At 39.4% G+C, this 21,210-nt stretch overlaps 1 protein-coding gene across 1 annotated transcript in view; it reads right to left on the bottom strand.

Moving 5' to 3' along the window:
- Positions 1–18,244, bottom strand: part of SPAG17 (sperm associated antigen 17) — a 266,279-nt gene extending 248,035 nt beyond the window's left edge. The window contains exon 1 of the mRNA XM_069089276.1: positions 17,703–18,244. Within this exon, the coding sequence (XP_068945377.1) occupies positions 17,703–17,789 (87 nt within the window). The 5' untranslated portion in view covers positions 17,790–18,244. The remainder of the gene's footprint in view (positions 1–17,702) is intronic.
- Between the last annotated feature and the right edge of the window lie 2,966 nt (positions 18,245–21,210).

The raw sequence follows: 21,210 nt of genomic DNA, 5'->3' as shown, positions 1-21,210 counted from the left end.
TAAAATTACATGTAATAACAGACAATAAAAATACAAATTAAAAATTAATTGGAAATTAAGCAAGCTAATCTTAAAATATTAAAAATGAGTGAAAGAATAAACCAGAGAAACAATAAATTGTTTTATTAAGAGAACGACAATATTGAGGCAACAAACCAAAACTTATAGGTACAGCAAAAGTGGCAATCAGAAGAAAATTTGTATCTTTAAATGCTTATGTCAATAAAATAGAGAAAGAACAGATTAATACATTGGGTATACAATTAAAAAAATAGAAAAAGAACAAATTAAAAATCCCCAATTAGGCACCAAATTTGAAATTTTGAAAATTAAAGGTGAGATTAATAAAATCACACATAAGAAAACCATTGAAGTAATAAATAAAGCTATGAGCTGGTTTTATGAAGAAACAAAAAACATTGGTTAATAAGATTCTTTAAAAAAAGAAGAAAACCAGATCACTGGTGTAAAAAATTAAAAGAGTGAATAAAAGATGAAATAAAATCAATTATTAGGTGTTATTTTGCCCAATTATATGCCAATAAATTTAACAATCTAAGTGAAATGGAATCATACTTACAAAAATATGAACTGCCTAGATTAGCAGGAGAAGAAATAAAATATCTAAATAAGCTTATTTTAGAAAAAGAAGTTGAACAGAGCATAAATGAGCTTCCCAAGAAAAAAAGCATCAGGACCAGATGGATTTACAAGTGAATTCTACCAAATATTTAAAGATCGCCTGATTCCAATATAAAATGAATTATTTGGAATAATAGGCAAAGAAGGACCTTTACCGCACTCCTTTTATGAAACAAATATGCTGCCAATACCTAAACCAGGAAAAGTAAAAAGAAAGAAAATTACCAATTTCACTAATGAATATTGATGCAAAATCCTAAATAAAATACTAGCTAGGAGAGTACAGCAATATATCACAAAGATTATACTTTGTGATCAAGTGGTATTTATACCAGGAATGTAAGGCTGGTTCACTATAAGGAAAACTATTAAAATAATTGATTATGTCAATAACAAAATCAACAAAAATCATATTATTACATCAATAGATGCAGAAAAAGCTTTTGACAAAGTGAACATTCATTCTTATAAAAACACTTGTAAACAAAGATAAAAATGGATTTTTTTCTTAAAATGATAAGAAGCATTTGCCTAAAATCACAAGCAAGCACTGTCTGTGATGGAGGTAAGCTAGAAGCTTTCCCAATAAGATCAGGAGTGAAGCAAGGATGATCATTATCACCATTATTATTTGATATTGTGCTAGAAATACAAGCAATAGCAAAAAGAGAAGGAAGAGAAATCGAAGGAATCCAGAATGGGTAATGAAGGAAAACTTATCTCTTTTTGTAGATGATATGATGGTATACATAGAAAATTCTAGAGATTCAACTAAAATGTTAGTTGAAAAAATTAATAATTTTAGCAAAGTAGCAGGATATAAAATAAGCCCATATAAATCATCAGCATTTCAATTATATTACTAACAAAATCCTGGAAGAAGAGATAGTAAGAGATATTTCTTTTAAAATAACCATGACAATATAAAATACCTGGTAGTATACCTGCCAAGACAAACCTATGAACTATATGAACAAACTTTTTTTTGGAGGGCAATTGGACTTAAGTGACTTGCCCAAGGTCTCATGGCTAGTTTTTGTGTTAAGTGTCTGAGGCCGGATTTGAACTCAGGGTTTGACTGATCTGACTCTAGGGCCAGTACTCTATTCACTGTGCTACCTAACCACCCCTGAACATACTTATAAAACACTTTTTGTATAAATAAAGTTAGATTTAAATAATTGGCAAAAAATTAATTGTTCACGGATGAGCTGAGTCAATATAATAAAAATGACAACTCTACCTAAACTAATCTGCTTATTTAGTGCCATCCCAATTAAAATACCAAAAAAATATTTTATTGAGCTAGAAAAATTAACAAAGTTCATTTTGAAGAACAAAAGGTCAGGAATATTAAAAGAATTAATGAAAAAATGTAAATGAAGGAGGTCTAGCAGTACCAGCTCTTAAACTGTATTATAAAGAGGTAATTTTCAAAACTATTTGGTACTGGATAAGAAATAGAATGGTGGATCAGTGGAATAGAATAGGTATTAGTAAACTTGTTGTTGGATAACTGAGGTACCATCTCATAATTATCATATTGACTAAAGAAGGGGAAAATAATGAATGCTGGAGGGGATGTGGAAACATTGGGACACTAATACACTGTCAGTGGAATGGTGAACTGATCTATCCATTCTGGAGAGTAATTTGGAATTATACCCAAAGAGTTATAAAATTATGTATGCCTTTTGACTCAGCAATACAAGTACTAAATCTGTTTCCCAAGGTGATCAGGGGAAAAGAAAAAGGATCTGTGTGTTCCAAAATATTTATAGCAGCTATCTTTGTGGTGGCAAAGAACTGGAAATTGAGGAGATGCCCATCAATTGGGGAATGGCTGATTGTTGTGGTATATGATTGGGATAGAACACTTGCACTGTAAGATGACAAACAGGTTGGTTTTAGGACAACATGGAAAGACTTGCATGACATAATGAAGAGTGAAACAAGCAGAACCTTATATAAGGTAACAGTAATATTGTTCAAAGAATATCTGTGACTCACTAAAGTTTTCTGACTAATATGTAATATGCAAATAAACTCTGAAGGACTTATAAAGGAAAATAAAATCTACCTCCAGAGAAAGGACTGATATATGGAAGTATTCATTGTAAGGTTCCCCATGTATATTTAAATCAAATGTTGATTTTCTCTGGGATGGATGGATGGAGGGAGGAAGACAATTTGGACCTCAAAATGTAATAAAAAAGATAATTAAAAAATAAATTTAAAAAAGAGAGAGAGAGCCAGGGAAAAGGGCACTGAGGCATTGAATGACATATCTAGTGTCCACACTGTTAGAATGTGTCAGAGATGAACCTAGTTCTTATTGATTCTGAGGTCACTTCTCTATGTATGACAGCAGCTGCTTTTCATTTTGGTAATGCAGAGGACAAAATCTGAGCTTGATGAGTGATTAAAATGAAGTGGTTAGCCTAGTCAACAATGCAGACTAAGTTGCAAAGAGGCTTGATAGATGGAAAAACTTTTGAACAATCAGAATTAGCCAAAGAGTGCGTTGCTTCAGAGAAAGAATATTCCCTGTCATTGGAGTTCTTCAAGCAGAGGCTGATAGACCACATTAGGCTGTAGTGGAGATTCTTCTTCAGCTTTGGCCTGAAGCAATCTCTTTTGATTCTAATATTCTGCAATTCTGTCACAGAATAGAACCTTAGGCAGGGCTGAAGTAAGTAGTTTGCTGTTGGTACAACATCTTTGGCTTCCTTTTAGGCAGGATGCCAGTTACCAGAGGTTCAGAGACCCTACAAGGGTGCCCCACTTAGGCTTTTTGTCTCTCCACTCCCCACCCCAGGCAATAGTATCTCATGCTCTGTACCTTTCTTGATTTTTCTTCCATACAAACATTTCCTTGCATTCTAGCCTATTTGCTTTAATTTCCAGGGGTTTACAGGTGAAAGACTAACATGAAAAATCAATTTATCCTAAGGCATTAATGACTGGTAATGAATGGATATGTTATTACTGCTTTCAAGGGTAACTATACCTTAACAAGGATTCCTGGAGATTCAGTAACTTTTACCAAGGAATGACTGGGAGAATTTCACATACTATGACTGGTCAGTGGGAGTATTTCAAGTTGCACCATGTAGATAGCTTTCTACTTTGCCTCTGGATAAAGCCAAAAGTTGGTACAAGAAACATGGATCCCAAAGGAATACACTGACAGTTTTTTATGTGCAACTAAATATGAAAATACTGCTGATTATAGAGCAGTTTTGTCAGTCACTCTGAAATACGATGCAAAGGAACATTGGCCGGTGGATCACTTTCATATCCAAACATGTAGGGCAATGATACAGAGAAAAATATGTATTATAACAATAAGCTTTTTTAAAAGATAATTTTATAGATAAAAAGATTTCTCCCAAATTTAGGTTTAGAATGGGACAATGTCACTGACTATCAAAAGTCACTAGTATTTCAAGAGTGTCAGAAGCCCCCAACTTTCAGCCTGCTGGATTACTCAGAATGAGCACAAACCTTATCGAAATTATGATAATGTATTAATCCCTCTACAATCTAGCCTCTATCTAGTTTTTATATCTAGCTTTTTATTCTGTCATTCTATCATACAAACCTTCTATTCTAGTCAAAAAGTTCTACTCAGAATCATTGAACAAGGCTCAGCTAAAATCCGACCTTCTGCAGAAGACTTCCCTCCTAGATTATCTTTACATAGGATACAATTTATCCTGTGTATTTCATGTTTATACATACATATTCTTCCTCCATTGTATTGTGAACTCCTTAAGAGCAGACACTTTTTTTTTTCCTTTCTTTGTATCCTCAGTGCTTAGCATAGCGTCCGGCACATAGAGTTTAAGAAATGCTTGTTGACTTGAGCACAGTTTGCACTTTTAATTCTCTATAATTTGTGCCATCTCTTCTGTCCCTTAAAAAATGACATTCTTCAAGAGGTAATGAGTTCCACATCAGTGGGGGAGTTCAAGCAGGAGGTGGATGACTACTTGTCAGAATGCCTCAGAGGGAATTCATATATGAGACAAAGAGTTGGGCTAGAGCCCTCCTAGCTCTAGGAGTTTTATTCAATAATTCAACAAATGACCTTGCTCCCTCACTTGAAACCCCTCGTTCTTACTCAGAGAAATCCTACCTCTACTCGCACAGTCCGTCTCAATCTTCACTTTCTCCATGAATCCTTTCTTGCTTACGCTCAGATAGAAGTGATTATTCCTTCCTTTGAACTAAGCCAGCATTCAATCATGCATCACTCTGTGCTTTTCTTTGGCCTAATATCTTCTCTTTAGCTAGACTGCCTCCTGGAGATTAGGAACTATGACACATCATTTGGTGTGTCTTCTGCAGTGTCTAATCCAGAGCTTGATTTATAGTGGGTGCTCAATAAACATTTGTTGACTGATGGATTTATGGGCTCCCTTCCCCCATTCCTAGCCATAAGTCATTTCAGTCACCAGGTGCTGAATGCTCAGAGTTCTTAAAGGGCAGTGGGAACAATCAGGGAGAGAAGGAACAATGAGAAAGACGGATGTGGTATAGACCACAGCTATCTATATGGTGTGGATGTGGAAGGCATTTGGAGAAAATTGTCTTATTAGAGGTAGTCAGGGTTGGGTGTGACCCCTGCAACTGAAAAGGCAGAGGTTGGTAAATCATTTGAGTTCAGGAGTTTCTGATCTGCAGTGGGTTAAGCTAATCAGGTGTCTGCATTAAATTCAGCGTTAATATGATCAGCCTTCAAGGGAGTGGGGGGAACAAACAGGCTGCTTAAGGAGGCCCAAATCAGCCCAAATTGGAAATAGAGCATGCCAAAGCTTCCATGCTGATCAGCAGTGGGATTAGACACATAAGTGGCCACTGCACTTACAGCCTGGATGAGATAGGGAGATCTGGTCTAAAAAGGAAATAAAAAGGAAAAGAGAAGTCTACAAGATTCCAAGGGATAACAGAAATGTTTACCGATGACCAATAGAACTAGAGTTAGGCATACAACATCTCAGAGTTGGATGAGACCTCAGAGGCAAACAGTCCAAATCCATCAAGCATCCCCCTCTAGAAAACCCTTCAATAAATGCTCATCCAGACTTCATTTGGAAACTTCCCATCCATGGCTCAAGGCCACCTCTGTATCAAAGTTGATTCTGAATCACTGGGGGTCTGACTCTAGGGAGACCTTGTTCCTTTTATATTTAGGCAGTTCCCTGTACCTACTTGAAACTTCTTGAATTAATCAGTTAACTTTACTGAGCATGAACACTCTGCTTATACATTAGTAAAATAGTAAACCCAACTTGCCCTTACAACTTTTTAAGTCCCAGTCTACCATGAAATATTCTACACACAACCTAGAGCCAATTTGGGGGGAACGAGGGTTGGAAGATTTTGTTGTTATTCTGTAATTGGGCATTTCTAGGGAATCTTCTCTGGCTAGTTTTGTTCTCTAAACTTAAGATGTTTGATGGTGTTGCTTTCATTCTTCATAGGCAGACTTGGCCCATCCCACAAATCTAGCACAGAGTCTCCTTTGGTTTTGCTCCATGCATCAGAGAGTTTTAAGGCTGCTATTAAAACACCACATGGAAAAGCTTTGCTGGGAATTTTACTCCATAGAGAAACCACAGAAACCACTACACACCTTAACCATCTCCCCACCCCCAACAGACGGGTAAAATTACCCCTCTAATAAGTTCGTACAATCCAACCAGTTTTATTGCTTGGAGCAAAATCTGAGGTCCAAAATGAACTTCAGAACATAAAAAATAAGGCCAACCTCAAAAGAAAGCAAGCTCCTCTGGGTTTTCAAACAAATATTACATATCAGAGGCATTCTTCTGGTCAGGCAGAGCTAAGAGGAATATTGCTAATTGCCCTACAAATGTGAAATTGGAATCAGGGTTCACCTCAATGAAAGGGAAACTCTTTTCATCATCAGAAATTAAGAGCTAAAGCTTGGCCCCTGAGAAGAGATGAGAAAATGTCCCTCTTTGAAGAAGTGGGGGTAACTATGGATCTGGAACACGGCATTTGTTGTCAGAAAGGGTTGATGTGTTTGGATGGTTTTGCTGACCTGCTTTTTTGTTCTTTTAACCCCAGTGTATTTCTTGATTTCTCCCTTCTTTTCAGCGAGTCAGTGAGAACTGATTCCCATTTCCAATGGAGGCAATGGAAAGAGCATTGGGTTTGGAGTCAGAGGATTTGTATTTGAATTTAGGCACAGCAACTTGCAACTCATAGGACCCTGGGAAAGTCACTTACCTTTTTTTGGCTTCACTTTCATCATCTGTAAAATTAGGGAGTTAGACTTGAAATATAAAGATGGAAAAACAGCACAGTTCCTACTCTCAAGGTGCCTATAATCTAATAGGGATGTGGAGGAACAAAGAACTAAGATACAAGGTAGAATGAAGTAAAGGCAAAAGAAGGGTCTAGACAAAATACTTTAAGAAATGCTAGGCCAGAGAGGTCACTTGCAGATGGGAGAATCAGAAAAAGCTTTCTCTTCTCCGATACTTATCAGATAGTTTGCAAATCAGATGCTAATCAGAATTTTGAATAACCTTGGGCAAGGAAATTAACTTCTTTGGGTCTCACCATTTGTAAAATGAGGGAGTTGAAGTAAATGACCTCTGAGGTCTGTCTCTACTATTCTAGATCTATGGTCCTATGATTTCTTCTGCTTGGCCCTGGAACTAGTGCTGAGCTGAGATTAATTAGTGGAAGTCACAGGCAGACAAATTTGAGTTGATAAAAGAAAGCATTCTCTAAGTATTAGAGCTCTCTAAAAATCGAATGCTCTATCTCAAAAAGGTGGTAAGTTCTCCATCTTTAAAGGTGTTTAAGCAGAGGTTGGAAAAATGATCGTTGGGGATGTTTTAGATAGATTTCATGCTTGAGAGAGTAGTTGTACTAAATGATTTCTAAATTTCCTTTCTATTCTTAAATTCTATGACTCTCATGCAGAGGGAAAGATCCATGGGAGTGAGTGCATTCAGGGAAGGCTTCATTGAAATGAGAGGCATAAGTTGGGCTCCAAAGAATGACCGGTATTGGAATGGGTTAAGGACAGTGGAGCAAAGTGAGAGGGGACAGAGAAGAGGCAGAATTTCTGAAGAGGACAAAGGTATATACAAAATCACTACTTGATTCTGTAGTTTTGAATACTTTCTCCACATCACAGTAAAAGAACCTTGTTGAGTTGCTATGGCCAAGAATCCCTTCAGCACTCAGTGACCACCTTTTGGGGGATGATCTTCACTTGGCTTCTCTTCAGGTGATAGACATATGGCAAAGTCTAGGCTTGTATCAAAGACCTTTATGATTTGGTAGGACCTGCCAGGATTTATTTTGTGCTTTTGAGAACCTACTATCACCTCCACACAAAATGGAACAAAGTCAGCCAGGCAGGACTCAACATGGTATCATCCAGTTAACAGGGGGCTCATGTGGGGTGAGATTGGTAAAAGAAAATGTTGAATAAGAAAGATTAGAGGGCACATTTCGAAGAGTTCTGAGTGCCAGGCAAAAAGCACTTTTGGACTTTAACTTATTGGCAATAGGAAGTCACTCAAGGTTATTCCTACACTGAAACATAGACAAGATTTGCTGTATCTTGGCAGACTTTTTCCTAGGATATGGCTCAATTCACACTGAGACTGGGACAGGCTAAACACATGCATTGTACTAATGTTTTATGTTTTCCTTTTTGTAATAAAATGTCACATATAACATCTAGGTGGATATTTTGATATACTTACTCATTTACTACTTCCAAAGCCATTCAAATAATAAATTGTTGCCCAAGAAATAGAATTGAAATGTGATCTTATGAAAAGTCCACTCTATTAACATTTTTCCAAGTAACTCAGTTGTTTTCATTGGCTTTTATTAAAATGATCTTTGCAAAAATTGGCAATTTGTTTAGTAAATATTAATGAAAGTCTGTTTCAGAAAACAGTCATAAAAATTCCAACCTCCTTTCAGAAAAAAATAGTAGCTGCCAGACATCAGTCTTCAGTTCATATAGACATTTCCAGTAAGTCTTAAATACACACTAACGTGCCATAGCTTTACAGTTCAGGATAAAAAGCACTCTGAAATCTTTCACTGCTCTGAGGAAATTGGTCAGAGATTCTGTCAAACAAAAATGCATTTCCCAGTTTGATGACCTATAATTCAAGCACTATTAATTGCTACAAGAAAAGATATTTTCTTACATTTTTTTATCTCTTTAAGCTTAGTCTATCATCATCCCAGTACTGTACATCATAAGATTTTCTGTAAGAGGCCTGGGGTGTCATAAATTAAGACCCTTTGGAACTCTTCAAATTCTGAACAAGAATTATGGGTTTGGTTCAGGAATGTCAGAATCTACATAACTACAGCTTAAGTGTGCAAAAAGCCAGTGGCTATGACCATAGCCAAGCAACACAGTAAATTTTTAAAGAGCAAAGAAAATGCTATGCCATCAAAAGGTTGCTAAAGGGGACAACTCAGGCAGAAAATGGCCTAAACATAACTGGCAGACTGGTAAGTAGGATACTCCTGTTAAGAGAGAGCTCTTATTAGGAGGACTCCTCAAGTGCCTAGACTACACAAAGTTGGTGCTCAATAAATGCTTATTGATTGATTGACTGACTGAGTGACTTCTTCTGAACAAAGCTTTTGCCAGGTAGGAGGGAACACACAGACTGTGAGACAGACACCAAGCTGAATGTGGGATATGCAGAGAGATCTGGGCACCTACAAAGCCCCTGCAGGGAACTGTGTGCATGGAGGAGCCAGCACCAGAGGGAGATGATGACAAAGTACCAGGGGCGTGAGAGGGGTGAGCAAACCCACGGACCTTGCTCTCTGTGCAAGTTAGTAAAACAGGAAGCCAAGAAGCATTCAGGCACAAAAACTAACAGGACCTATCTTTTGCTGGCACAGTGTGGCATGTGGACTCAATGGGTCCTGAGAGAATGTGGGGTGCACACAAGGGGAGGGTCACTTGATAGCCTGTTGAAAGGGGAGGAGAATTTTCCTGAGGGGCTTGAAAATAATAACGATAGTAATACCAATAATAATAGCGTTTCTATATTTAGAACTGGAAAGGATCTTGGGAATTATTCTAGCCCTACCCCCTCATTTTACAGATAAGTAAACTGAGGCCCAGAGAATTACAGTAGTGTCTTGCCAATGTTCTCACTGGTGGTAAAGGGCAAAGGCCAAGTGTGAAGTCTGATTCTCTATCTATTACACCAGGATGTTGTCCTTTTTTAAATTTAAATTTTTGCATTTTCATCTGGCTTTTAATTATTTTCCATACTGATACCACATTGCATTTAAAATGGACTCAGTATGTTCTCCAATGTCAGCAGAAAGATTCCAGTCATGAGCCAGAATTCAGTACACTTATGACAGCCTTCTCAGAGGGAGGAAGAGGAAAGGAACAAGCATTTATTAAACATTAGTAGATGTTTAATCCGTAGATGTGCAAGGCACTATGCTAAGAACTTTATAATGTTATTTCATCTGATTCTTATGACAATTCTGTGACATAGATGCTAGTGTTATCCCCTTTTCACAACTGAGGGAACTGAGGCAGACAGCCATTAAGGGATTTGCCTGAATCACACAGCTAGTTTCTGAAGTCAAGCTTGAATTTAGATCTTCCTAACATCAGGCCAGTGCTCTGCCCATTGTGCCCCTAGTCTTGGCTTAATCTGTAACAGCCTTCAGGGCACAAGGTTGATCAACTTTTCTAGATCCAATCTAAGCTCAAAGTCAACTGAACCAGTGAAGGTCCATATCACAGCATCTTGCTATCATCATGTTGTGATTATGAGATTGGATTAAAATCATCCATGAATTAGCTCAATAATCCTTCTTGCCTATCTAAAAAATATTCTAAATTAACACCTCTGCCTCAAAGCTGTCTGCTTCTCCCTCAAAATGCTTAGGTTTATACCTAAGTAGCAATACCATATGGCCAATGGTAGGAAATGGAAGGATTTTAATTTCTTCTGTATCAGAGCACTCTGACATTCTAGTGTTGTCTGAGAGCATAAAAAATAATTCTGTTTTGCATACACCATTTCATACTAAAGTGTACTTTCCTAACTGGGCTCACCAATGTTCTTAAGTAAACATTTTCTTTTTATTTAAAAAAAATCAAGGGGCGGCCAGGTGGCTCAGTGAGTAAGAGCACTGGCCCCAGAGTTGGGATGACCTGGGATTGAATCCAGGCTCAGATACTTAGCACCACATCCAGAAATAACTGGCTGTGTAACCTTGAGCAAGTTACTTAACCCCAATTGCTTTAAAAAAAAATCAAAAGCATCAAATTTGAAGTGAAGATATAATGCATAAATCAATTAAAGTTTGTATACTATGGGCCATAATACAGAAATAAAATGTTAGTTTGAATAGTAAAATCAATTGCTGGTAACCTAATAATTAATTATTGATGAAAAGTCGGTCATCTACCCTCCACAGAGGAGTAGATGATAATAGTTCACTGATTTTTTGTAGTGCTTTAGGTTCCATATATATAAGTATGTATATGTGTGTGTATTTATATATATATATATATATATATATCATATTTGATCATTAAAAAAGAGAAAACCAAGGCTCAGAGCAACATGTCTCAGACTCCTATCTCTCTCTCTCCACTCACATAGCCACTACCCTAATTTCTTGCCCTTGTTACCACCTGACTCTACAGTTGCAATGGCCTCCTAATTTGTCTCCCTCCCTCAAATTTCTCTCCTCTACCCAGCTGCCAAAGTGATTTTCCTAAAGTACGCGTCTGACTTTGTCCCTCTGCTACTCAAAGAATTCAAATAGCTCTCTATCTCTAAGATAAAATAAAAACTCCTCTAGTATTTAAAGCATTTTATAACCTGGCCCCAAGCTACCTTTCTGGCCATATTACACATTACTCCTGCTTCTTGGATTCTCTAGCCCAATCTATTTTATTTAGCCTTGATGCTAGCCCTACAAACATTCTGTTCCTTCATAATCCATGAGCTATCCCACTCTACATAACAGTTATTCAAACATCTTTGCTCTTCAAACTTCCCATAGCACCTTCTTCTCTCCCCCTTTCTATGGAGGACCTTATTTCACAGAGAACTTCTCCTTTTCCCTACTCATCTCACCTCCCTTAGACATCTTTGACCATACCCTCTTCCTGCACTGCAGTACAGAGATGATAAGATAATGCTTCCTGCCAAATCCAACTCCTCTAGGTGAACCCTAAAATTCATCCTTTCTAACTTCTCTAGCAGATTCTTCCCCCAATTTCTTCTTATCTATTAATTGGTTTCTTTTCTGCTGCCTATAAAAATTGCTTGTGTCAGCTTCATCCTTTACAAACAAACTAACCCACCCTTACTCCCACTAGCTCCAATACTTCCCTTCCCTTAATGACTAAACAAACTCCTTGAAAAAGTCATTTTCATAGGAGATACCTTCCCTTCCCCTCATCTGTCTTCTAAACCCTCTGTAATCTGGCTTCTTAACCCATCATTCAAATGAAGCTACCTAAAATTGACTTCCTCTCCCCTCTCTCCCTAATAATTGTTTCCTTCCGAGTTCAAATTATCAGCCACCTTCTACTTGAAGTCTTTACTAATCCCACCTGCCAGTAGTGCCTGACCCCTCCTCACCCAAATCTTGCACATATATGTCCACATAGTCATACAAACACACACATAAGCACATTTCCTATTATAGAATCCTTGATGGCAGGGACAATCTTGTTCTTGTCTTAGCATGTTCAGAGCCCAGCAAAGCTCTTGGCATATGATAGATGCTGAGTAAATACTGTTTGATTTAATGATATGCTCATGTCTCATAGACCTCCTTCCACTAAATCATAATTCTAGGGTTACTACTTGAGTGGTAATTATTTTCTCTGCCATTTTTAAAGTGACTGGCCAATATGTGCCATAACTACTATGTGGTAAGAGATATTAAGTGTAGTAAGCAAAAGAGATTTCCTGGAGAAGTGCATAGAATATTAAGTCTGGAATCAGAAAGACCTTGGTTAAAATCTCACCTCTAGCACATACTGGGGAAACATGGTGGCACCATAGGGCATAGAGGACAAGGCCTGGAGTCAGGAAGACTCCTCCTCCTGAGTTCAAAAATAGCCTTAGACACATACTAGCTGTGACACCCTGGCCAAGTTACTTAAACTGATTTGCCTCAGTTTCCTCATCTGTAAAATGATCTGGAGAAGTAAAAGGCAAACCAGTCCAGTGTCTCTGCCAAGAAAACCCCCAAAGGGGTCACAAGTTGGATATGACTGAAATTACTGAACAGCAACAAGGTGCTTATTGCTAGTGAACAAGTCACAAGTAGCAAGTCACTTAATTATCTTTGAGGCAGCTAAGGTGTTCCCATGTATAAAGCACTGTACTTGAACCAAGGAAGATCTGAGTTCAAATCTAGCCTAAAATATTTACTAGCTGTTTGACCCTGGGCAAGTCATTTAATCTCTGTTTGCCTCAATTGCCTCATCTGTAAAAGGGAGGTTGTAATAGCACCTGTGCCCCAGGGTTGTTGTGAGGATTAAATGAAATATTTGTAAAATGCACTGCAAAACAAAGCTATATGAACTACACTTCTTATTGTGCCTTGAGCAGCTTTCAGAGACATCTACTAAATGAGAGGTAGTTTGTGAACTATGTGGGGTGCTCTCTGAATTAAAATAAGGATTCACTACAGATGCTCGAGGTAGGTAGTCAGCATGTGTTACAAACTCAAATTGATGTTCCATCTGCCCAAGACAACCCAAAATCATAGCATAAAAGAAAGTCAATAAAAATAAGTTAGGGAAACAGATGTTTTTCTCTACGAGCCCTCCTGCAGTCCAAAAGCAACTCAAGGTTAAAAAATACTACCGAGCCCTGGGAATGGAGAAGGGCAGGAAGGAGAAGAGAATACACTTACATAAATCTGCTAAACAGCATCCCCCTTAAGGATTAAGCCGGAGCCTGACACACTCATAGAGGCCTAGAGCTAGAAGGACCCATGCAAGTTTTCTCATTCAACCCTCCCTTTATTGAAAAGGGGAAACTGAGGCACAGGGAAATAGGAAGTGACTTGCCCCAGATCACACCATTAGGGGCAAATGAAGGACTAGAATTTTGTCATTCTTTGTTCTTCCTCACCTGAAGCACAGCACAGCTCTGTCAATGAACAGTCAATACAAAGGAAGGGCATTTGATAATCTGAACCGTTTGTGCCTTTTTTGGGGGGAGGGGCATTGGGAAGCTAAGTGATAAAATCTTATCCTTGCCCTGGGGTGGGGAACCTGCAGTCTCTAGGCCACATGAGGCCCTCTAGGGTCGTGGGTGTGGCCTTTTGACTGAGTCCAAGTGTTACAAAACAGATCCTTTTATTAAGAGGATTTGTTCTGTGAGGTTTGGATTCACTTGAGGACCTAGAGGGCCACACGTGGCCTCCAGGCCTCAGGTTCCCCACCCCCATCCTTGTCTATATCACTACAGTGAACATCCTTATGCAAAGACACAAAGAAATATCTGAGCCACCCACAGTATCACATAGAGCTGTCAGCTTACTTCAGTGCCTAAACCAGACATGGGGCTGCATGTGAGGCAAGGAGATGGGAAGGTCAGAGCAATGTTTCCTTCTGCTACTATGGGAATGTATTTATTCTGTCTAGTGCACAGAGGAGAAGGGAACTCATTCTTTGTAACTAAAATTTTGACACTATGTTGAATTCTAGCTTTTTCTAGTAATGAAAAAAAAAAAAGATTTATTAGAGCTGTACTGTGTTTTTGCAAGACCAGGAAATCTAAATAAGTTTTAAAGGGTCTTAAGACAAGGAAAAAGAATGCCTTTAGCTTTTTCCACTTCACTAGGAAAATTACAACTTCATATTTGCAACCCTTGACTTAATACAGTGTCAGCACCTCCATGAAACACTTCTGTCCAGCAGTTTATAATTCAAGCAGAAAGGTTCACTCCAAGTCAAACTTTGGCATCCAAATGCTTCAAGAAAATGGAGGGAAAAATAGTGTGGGCTAAGTCTAAGTTATAAAAGTGCATGGAAAGGGGCATTTATAGAAAACTTCGAAAAAATATTCCTAAGAATCTGAGACCATAACTGAGGATTACTGAATTGAGACCCCATATTTCAGAAGGTTAAAGTAACCCAGAACTCCATCATTTCATTCCATTAATACAGGACTTGTATGTCATAATTGCTTCCATAAAGTCCTATGTTAGGACTAACTCCTAAATTAAAAAAATTCCATTCGCGGAAGACAAAAAAAAAAAACGCATTATTATGGTTTCAAGATAGAATTCATGTGGAACTCTAATCGAAAGGTAGTCTATCGACTCATTACAGCTCCTAAGAAAATATCGTGTAATGCTCAGACCACATCTGGAATACTGCATTCAGTTCTAGATGCTAAACTTTAGAAAGGATGTTGAAAACCTGAAGATCATCTAAGGCAGGGGTAGGAAAACTGTGGCCCTCTAGGTCCTTAAGTGTGGCTGTTTGACTGAATCCAAACTTCACAGAACAAAATGTTCTGTAAAGCTTGGACTCAGTCAAAAAGCCACAACCGAGGACCTGGAGGGCCACATGTGGCCTTGCGGCTGCAGGTTCCCTACCCCTGATCTAGGGGATGTTGACCAAATTGGTGAGTGGACTGGATATCACGCTATTCTGAATACTGGCTAAAGGACCCAGGGATCCTTAGGGTCTAGAAGAGAATGCTCAAGGTGGGAGGGAGCACAGAATCTATCTTCCAATATTTTAAAAGTCATTATGGTAAAGAGGAGTTAGATATGGTTCTTGATCCCATGGGACAGAATTAAGAGCAGGGGGTGGAAGCTGCAGAGGATGAATACCTTTTACAAGTATGTTCTCATTTGATCCTTGTATTAACTCTGTCAGGTGGGTGCTAGCCTCATTGTACAGTTGAAGAAACTGAGGCAAATAGAGTTAAGTGACTTGCCCAGGCTCATACAGCCAGTAAGTATCTGTGTTCACATTTGAACTCATGACTTTAGGACCAGCACTCTACTTCTGCTCCCAAGATGAAGGGAATGCAAAGAATGTCCAATGGTTTATGGCCTGACGAGGTTGGGGTTATGGGCAGGTGGTCTGGTTTATGTTGCTGTCTACATCTATGCCCCTTTGTGAACAAAGTCTAGTAGCCAACCCTGCTGCCCAGGGATCTATGATACTAACCAAAACAAAAAGCCCTGAGTTATTGGATGGGGGGAGAGATAGGGTCTGCATTCATTCAGTACACAATGTATGCAATCTTTGCTATGATCAGAAAACAATAACTAGTTTACATTTGTAAACTGTATGTAGGTTGTTAGCTCTTTTAACCTTCAATCCAATAAAACTCAACACGCCTTTATTATATGCCTATGTTCTGTGTTATGCACCAGAGATAAAGAAACAAAAATGAAATAAATTCCCTCAAGGAATTTATATTCTGAATCCTCATAATAGCTGATTGAAGAAGGATGCATATCTTCATTTGATACATGCAGAGGGTGACTGATTTGTTAACTCTCAGCTCTTTCTACTACAACATCTTCAATTCAGTCCAAGAGACATTTTTTTTTTTAAAGAACCAAATATATGTGAAGCACCGTGCCAGGCACGGAGCAAATTAAAGACGTCTATAACCTCAAAGAGCTCATATTCTCCTCTTTTCTTTTCAGTCCATAGAAGGGTCACATATATTCTCTGTATTGCCAATTACTCAGTAGAAGCCATCCTTCAGTAGACATGCTGTGGATGTTTCCTTAGGATCAGCTCTGAGGATTCCAAAGTTAGAACAGACCTCAGAAGTCACGTGGTCCAATCCTCCACTCCAATCAAGAATCCCATCCTCACTGACCATCCTGCTTGGCTAGAGGATCTCAGCACTGTTTTTATTTTCATTGTCTTTGTAGCCTCAGTGCCTAGCAATGTGTCTGACATGTTGGGAGCTTAATAATTAACTACTTGCTGAACTGAATTAAACTCATTACCTTCAAAGACACCCATCTCATTTCTAATCACTAACTAAACTTGGCATTATGTCACTTTTTGCCTCTATGATTACCATCCATTGCTTCAACCTCTGTCCTCTGGAGCCCAAAAGAACAAAAGTCTTAACCCTCTGCCCCTTTTGCTTCACATTCCTATCTCCTTTAATCCATTTTCCTAATAATGCTGTTCTTGCTGTATTATTGTTAGGTTGGAATTGGAAAAGAAAATAGCAAACCAATTCCAACTCCAATTTCTCCAACAGGTGAGGAAACTGAGGCAAACAGGGTGAAGTGACTTGCCCAGGCTCACACAGCTAGTAAGGATCTGAGGTCAGATATGAACTCAGGTCTTTCTGATTCCAGGCCTACTGGGTTCAAGACTGTACCAAAAGTAAAAGTATCTTTTAGTTCACATACTCCCATCCCCTATTTTTTTTTTTAAGATGAGGAAACTAAGGCCCAAGGATGTTAAATGACTTGTTACAAGACTAGTTAAGTGACAGACCTGAGATATGAATCCAGGCCTTATTCCAAAGACAATTCTGCTACACCCTGTTGCAGTCACCTGACTCAATTCAACAATCTAGATGTGTTCTGACTGTCAAAGTCCTCTCTTTAGACATTGTACTTCAACCATTAGGTTTTTATTTTATTTTTCAGGATTTTCATTAAATTATTTAATTCATTAAATTAAAAAAAAATAAAAGTAGACAGCCACTCCTACTCCAGAGGCCTGCAAAGTCGGATTCCAAAGACCTTTAAATTGAGCCCGGAAAGAGGGATGGAGAAAAGAACTCTGGGGGACCCCAAGAAAACCCGGGGTTTAGGACCCCCTTCCTTGACGTCAGCATGAGTAGGGGAGGGGTCTGGAAGCACCCCCCTTGCCCCTCAGCTTTTTTTATTTTTGATAGGGAGGGAGGAGCCAAGTAAGAGCTTTTAGAAGGAGCGCAAGGGCTAGTGGCAGGAGGGGTTACCGGGCATCCTGCTCTCTGGGGAAGACGCTGGAGAATAGACCGGCTCCGGCGGAGACTTACCTGGTTAAAGGGGGCGGCAATGAGGCCTGGTTCCCAGGTTTTGGAGGCTTGTACCCCCGACTTGTCTTTATCTCTCTTGGGTCCCATGCAAAGGGCTGGAGAAGCACAAGCTTCAGGATCTGGTGGAGTCTGAGCGTCCTGCTTCCATGGTAACCAAAGCCCCGCCCACCCCTGCTTTCCTTACCTCCTCCCCACCCAGTCCCATTCTAGAGCCCTGGCTCAACTGCTGCGGTCTCCCCTAGCAACGGAGAGGTGGCCTTAGAAGCTGCCAAGCTCGGGTCAGGCAGCCTGGGAGGGGGAGACTGGGGTTTGAATCTTGCCCCCTCCAGGACCAGCTGTGTGTCCTTGGCGAAGTCACTGCCTTCTCTGGCTTCGGTTTGCTCAGTCGTAAAATGGGAAGGGGGGTGTTGGGAGAGGTGATCTCTCGGACGCAGCAGCTCAGTTCGAATAGTTTGCTTGGGATCTTGTGTGAGACCCCCTCCCCACTCCCCCAACACTGTCTCTGCAGTCAGAGTAAAGTGATTCCAAAGCTCAGACCATCGCTGAAAGCGCACGAGGCCCGAGCAGCCGTCTCTGTCCCGGAGTTCACCTTCTCCTGGGAGCCTCAGCGCAGGAACAAGGCTTTGTCCTGGGGCCGTTTGTAACTCAAGGGGGATGGATGCGCGGTGGGGTGGAGGAGAGAAGGGGAGGGGAGGATGTAGAAGAGAAGGAGGAAGAGGGGAGGGCGAGAAAGGGAGGAAGAAGAGGAGGAAGGGGAAAGGAAGAGGAAGAAGAGGGGGAGAGGAGGAGGAAGAAGAGAAGTGAGAGGAGGAGAAAGAGAGGGAGGAAGAGAGGAGGAGGGGAGAAAGAGAAGAAAGGTAGGAGGAGAGAAGGTACAGGAGGGAAAGAGGAGAAAGACTGGGAAGAAGAAAGAAGAAAAGAACGAGGAGAGAGGGGAGAAAGAGAGAGGAGGGAGGAGGGGAAAGAGGAGAGAGAAGGGGGACGGGGAGAAGCAGGGGAAAAAGAGGGAGAGGATAAAGGGGGAGAAAAGGGGGAGAGGGAGAAGAGGAGAGAGAGAGAAGAGGGAAAGGAGGGGAAAGAGGATAAAATGAAATAAGATAGGTAGGGTTACAAAAGAAACCAATTATATTGAAAGTTATTTTTAAAAGTTTAAACAAATTTGTGGACTCCAAGTAAAGAAATCACTCATTACTCTTCCTGACACCATTTAGAGTTTTCTTGGCAAAGATACTGGAGAGGTTTGCCATTTCCTTCTTCAGCTCATTTGACAGATGAGGCAACTGAGGCAAACAGTGTTATATGTCTTGCCCTGGGTCACACAGCTAGTAAATGTCTGAGGCCTGATTTGAACTCAGGAAGATGAGTCTTCCAGACTCCATGTCCAGTACTCTTGTCTACTCTTCCCCAACATTTATGTAGCATGTTCTATGTGCCAGACACAGTGTAAAATGCTTTACAATTATCTCATTTAATCCTCACATCAACCCTAGGAGGCAGGTGCTTTTATTATAGCAGTTGAAGAAATTGAGGTAAACAGAAGTTAAGTGACTTGTCCAGGGTCACACAGCTAGTATGAATCAGAGGATGGATTTGAACTCGGGTGTTTCTGACTCAAGGCCCAGTGCTCTATACACTGGGCTCTAACACCAGTCAACTAGACTAGGGCACATTGGCTCTCCACCAGGAAAGCATAATTTAGAGTATATATACATATAATATATAATTGTGGTATATACTACATGTGTATTATATAATATAGATACTATATGTGTACATATGGATATACGATGTGTATATAATTTATGTTAATATGCATTATCACATAGATTTGCATATATCACATGTGTGCATATATATGCATAAATAAAATATACTGAATATAATATATAATGTGTAAAAAGCATCAATGTGTAATGAACAATACATACATTACATATTATTAATATATGTCATATCATGTATAATATGTCATTATATATTTATTCAATAAACATTTATTAAGCACTATGAGCCAGGCACTGTGCTAAGCACTGGGGATACAAGAGGCAAAAAATAGTCCCTACCCTCAAGGAGCTTACAATCTAATGGGGAAGACAACACACGAATAAATATTTACAAATCAAGTAGAATACAAGATCAATAGGAAATCACTGAAAGAAGGGAAACAGTGTAATTAAGAGCGGTTAAGGCTTTTTGTAGAAAGTGGGATTTTAGTTGCGACTTAAAGGAAGCCAAGGAGGTCATTCATTCAAGGAAAACAGAGAGGGAGCATGTTCCAGGCATGGCGTATAGAATATAATATTAATATTACATTCATATATGCACTATATAATGTAATAGCACATATGATATTATAGCGTATATGATATACATACAAGATATGACATCACCATTATATATCATATATGGTGATGTATTATATAATTTGTGGTTCATGCATATCATATATTATGCAATGTACATAATCATATAATAGATAATGGACACTATAGATTGTCATTTATCATATACATTATATTATAATCATACATTATATAGTATGTATTTTTATATATACATATACACACATGATTTGAGGAGGGAAATCCAGAAAGACTTCTGTAAAAGCAGGCACAGCATCCAAGCCTTAAAGGGTCTAGAACAGGGATGGGGAACCTGTGGTCTCGAGTCCATGTGTAGCCTTCTAGGTCCTTGGGTTTGGCCTTTTGACTTAGTCCAAGTTTTACAGAACAAATTCTTTTTTTAAGGGGATTTGTTCCATGAAGTTTGGATTCAGTTAAAGGGCCGCATTTGACCTAGAGGGCCACGTGTGACCTCGAGGTTGCAGTTCCTCTCGCTTGGTAGGAACTAATTCTTTTTTTTTTTTTTTTTTTTGCTTTTTGTAGGGCAGTTGGGGTTGTGACTTGCCCAAGGTCACATGGCTATATTTTTTGGTGTGTGTGTGTGTTAAGTGTCTGAGTTCAGATCTGAGGTCCTCCTGACTCCAGGGCCAGTGCTCTATTCACTGCGCCACCTAGCCGCCCTGGAAGTAATTCTAAGAAGCGGCGTTTAGGATGGTGGGCCTTCCAGGGAACAGGAGTGGCAATCCCTAGCGTTGGTCACCTCTTTCCCCATCTTTGCTGCCTTCCTTCACGAGCATTTTTCGTTTATCCAGCTTCTGTTTCTGTTCACCCAGCACTCCCCCATCTCTTTCTTGAGTAACATGGCCAGACCAAAGCTCTCTGATGGAGCTATAAAGGTAAACAGGACATCATTTCTGCCTTCCCGTTGTTCACTGTCTAATCTGTGGATACCTGAAACACCTGTTATTTCCCTCCACAGCCTTTTATGACTTCAATAGTCTCCTGGTATTGCTGTGGCCTGAATTTTATTAAATTGAGGAAATTAGTACATTGTATTTAAAAGGTCTTAAATGAACAGGGGTGATGACTTTGTACTGTGAAACAAAAGGAGGGTGACCTTGGTTTTAATGGGCTCTTCCAGGCTGGCATTGGGACAATATATTCTG

Source organism: Petaurus breviceps, unplaced genomic scaffold (assembly GCF_028583685.1).
Source record: "Petaurus breviceps papuanus isolate PSGF00001 unplaced genomic scaffold, PetGlider_PUasm1.0 186, whole genome shotgun sequence".
Lineage (NCBI taxonomy): Eukaryota > Metazoa > Chordata > Mammalia > Diprotodontia > Petauridae > Petaurus > Petaurus breviceps.
Note: the sequence above shows the minus strand (reverse complement) of the source record. Positions and strands in the feature narration are given on the sequence as shown.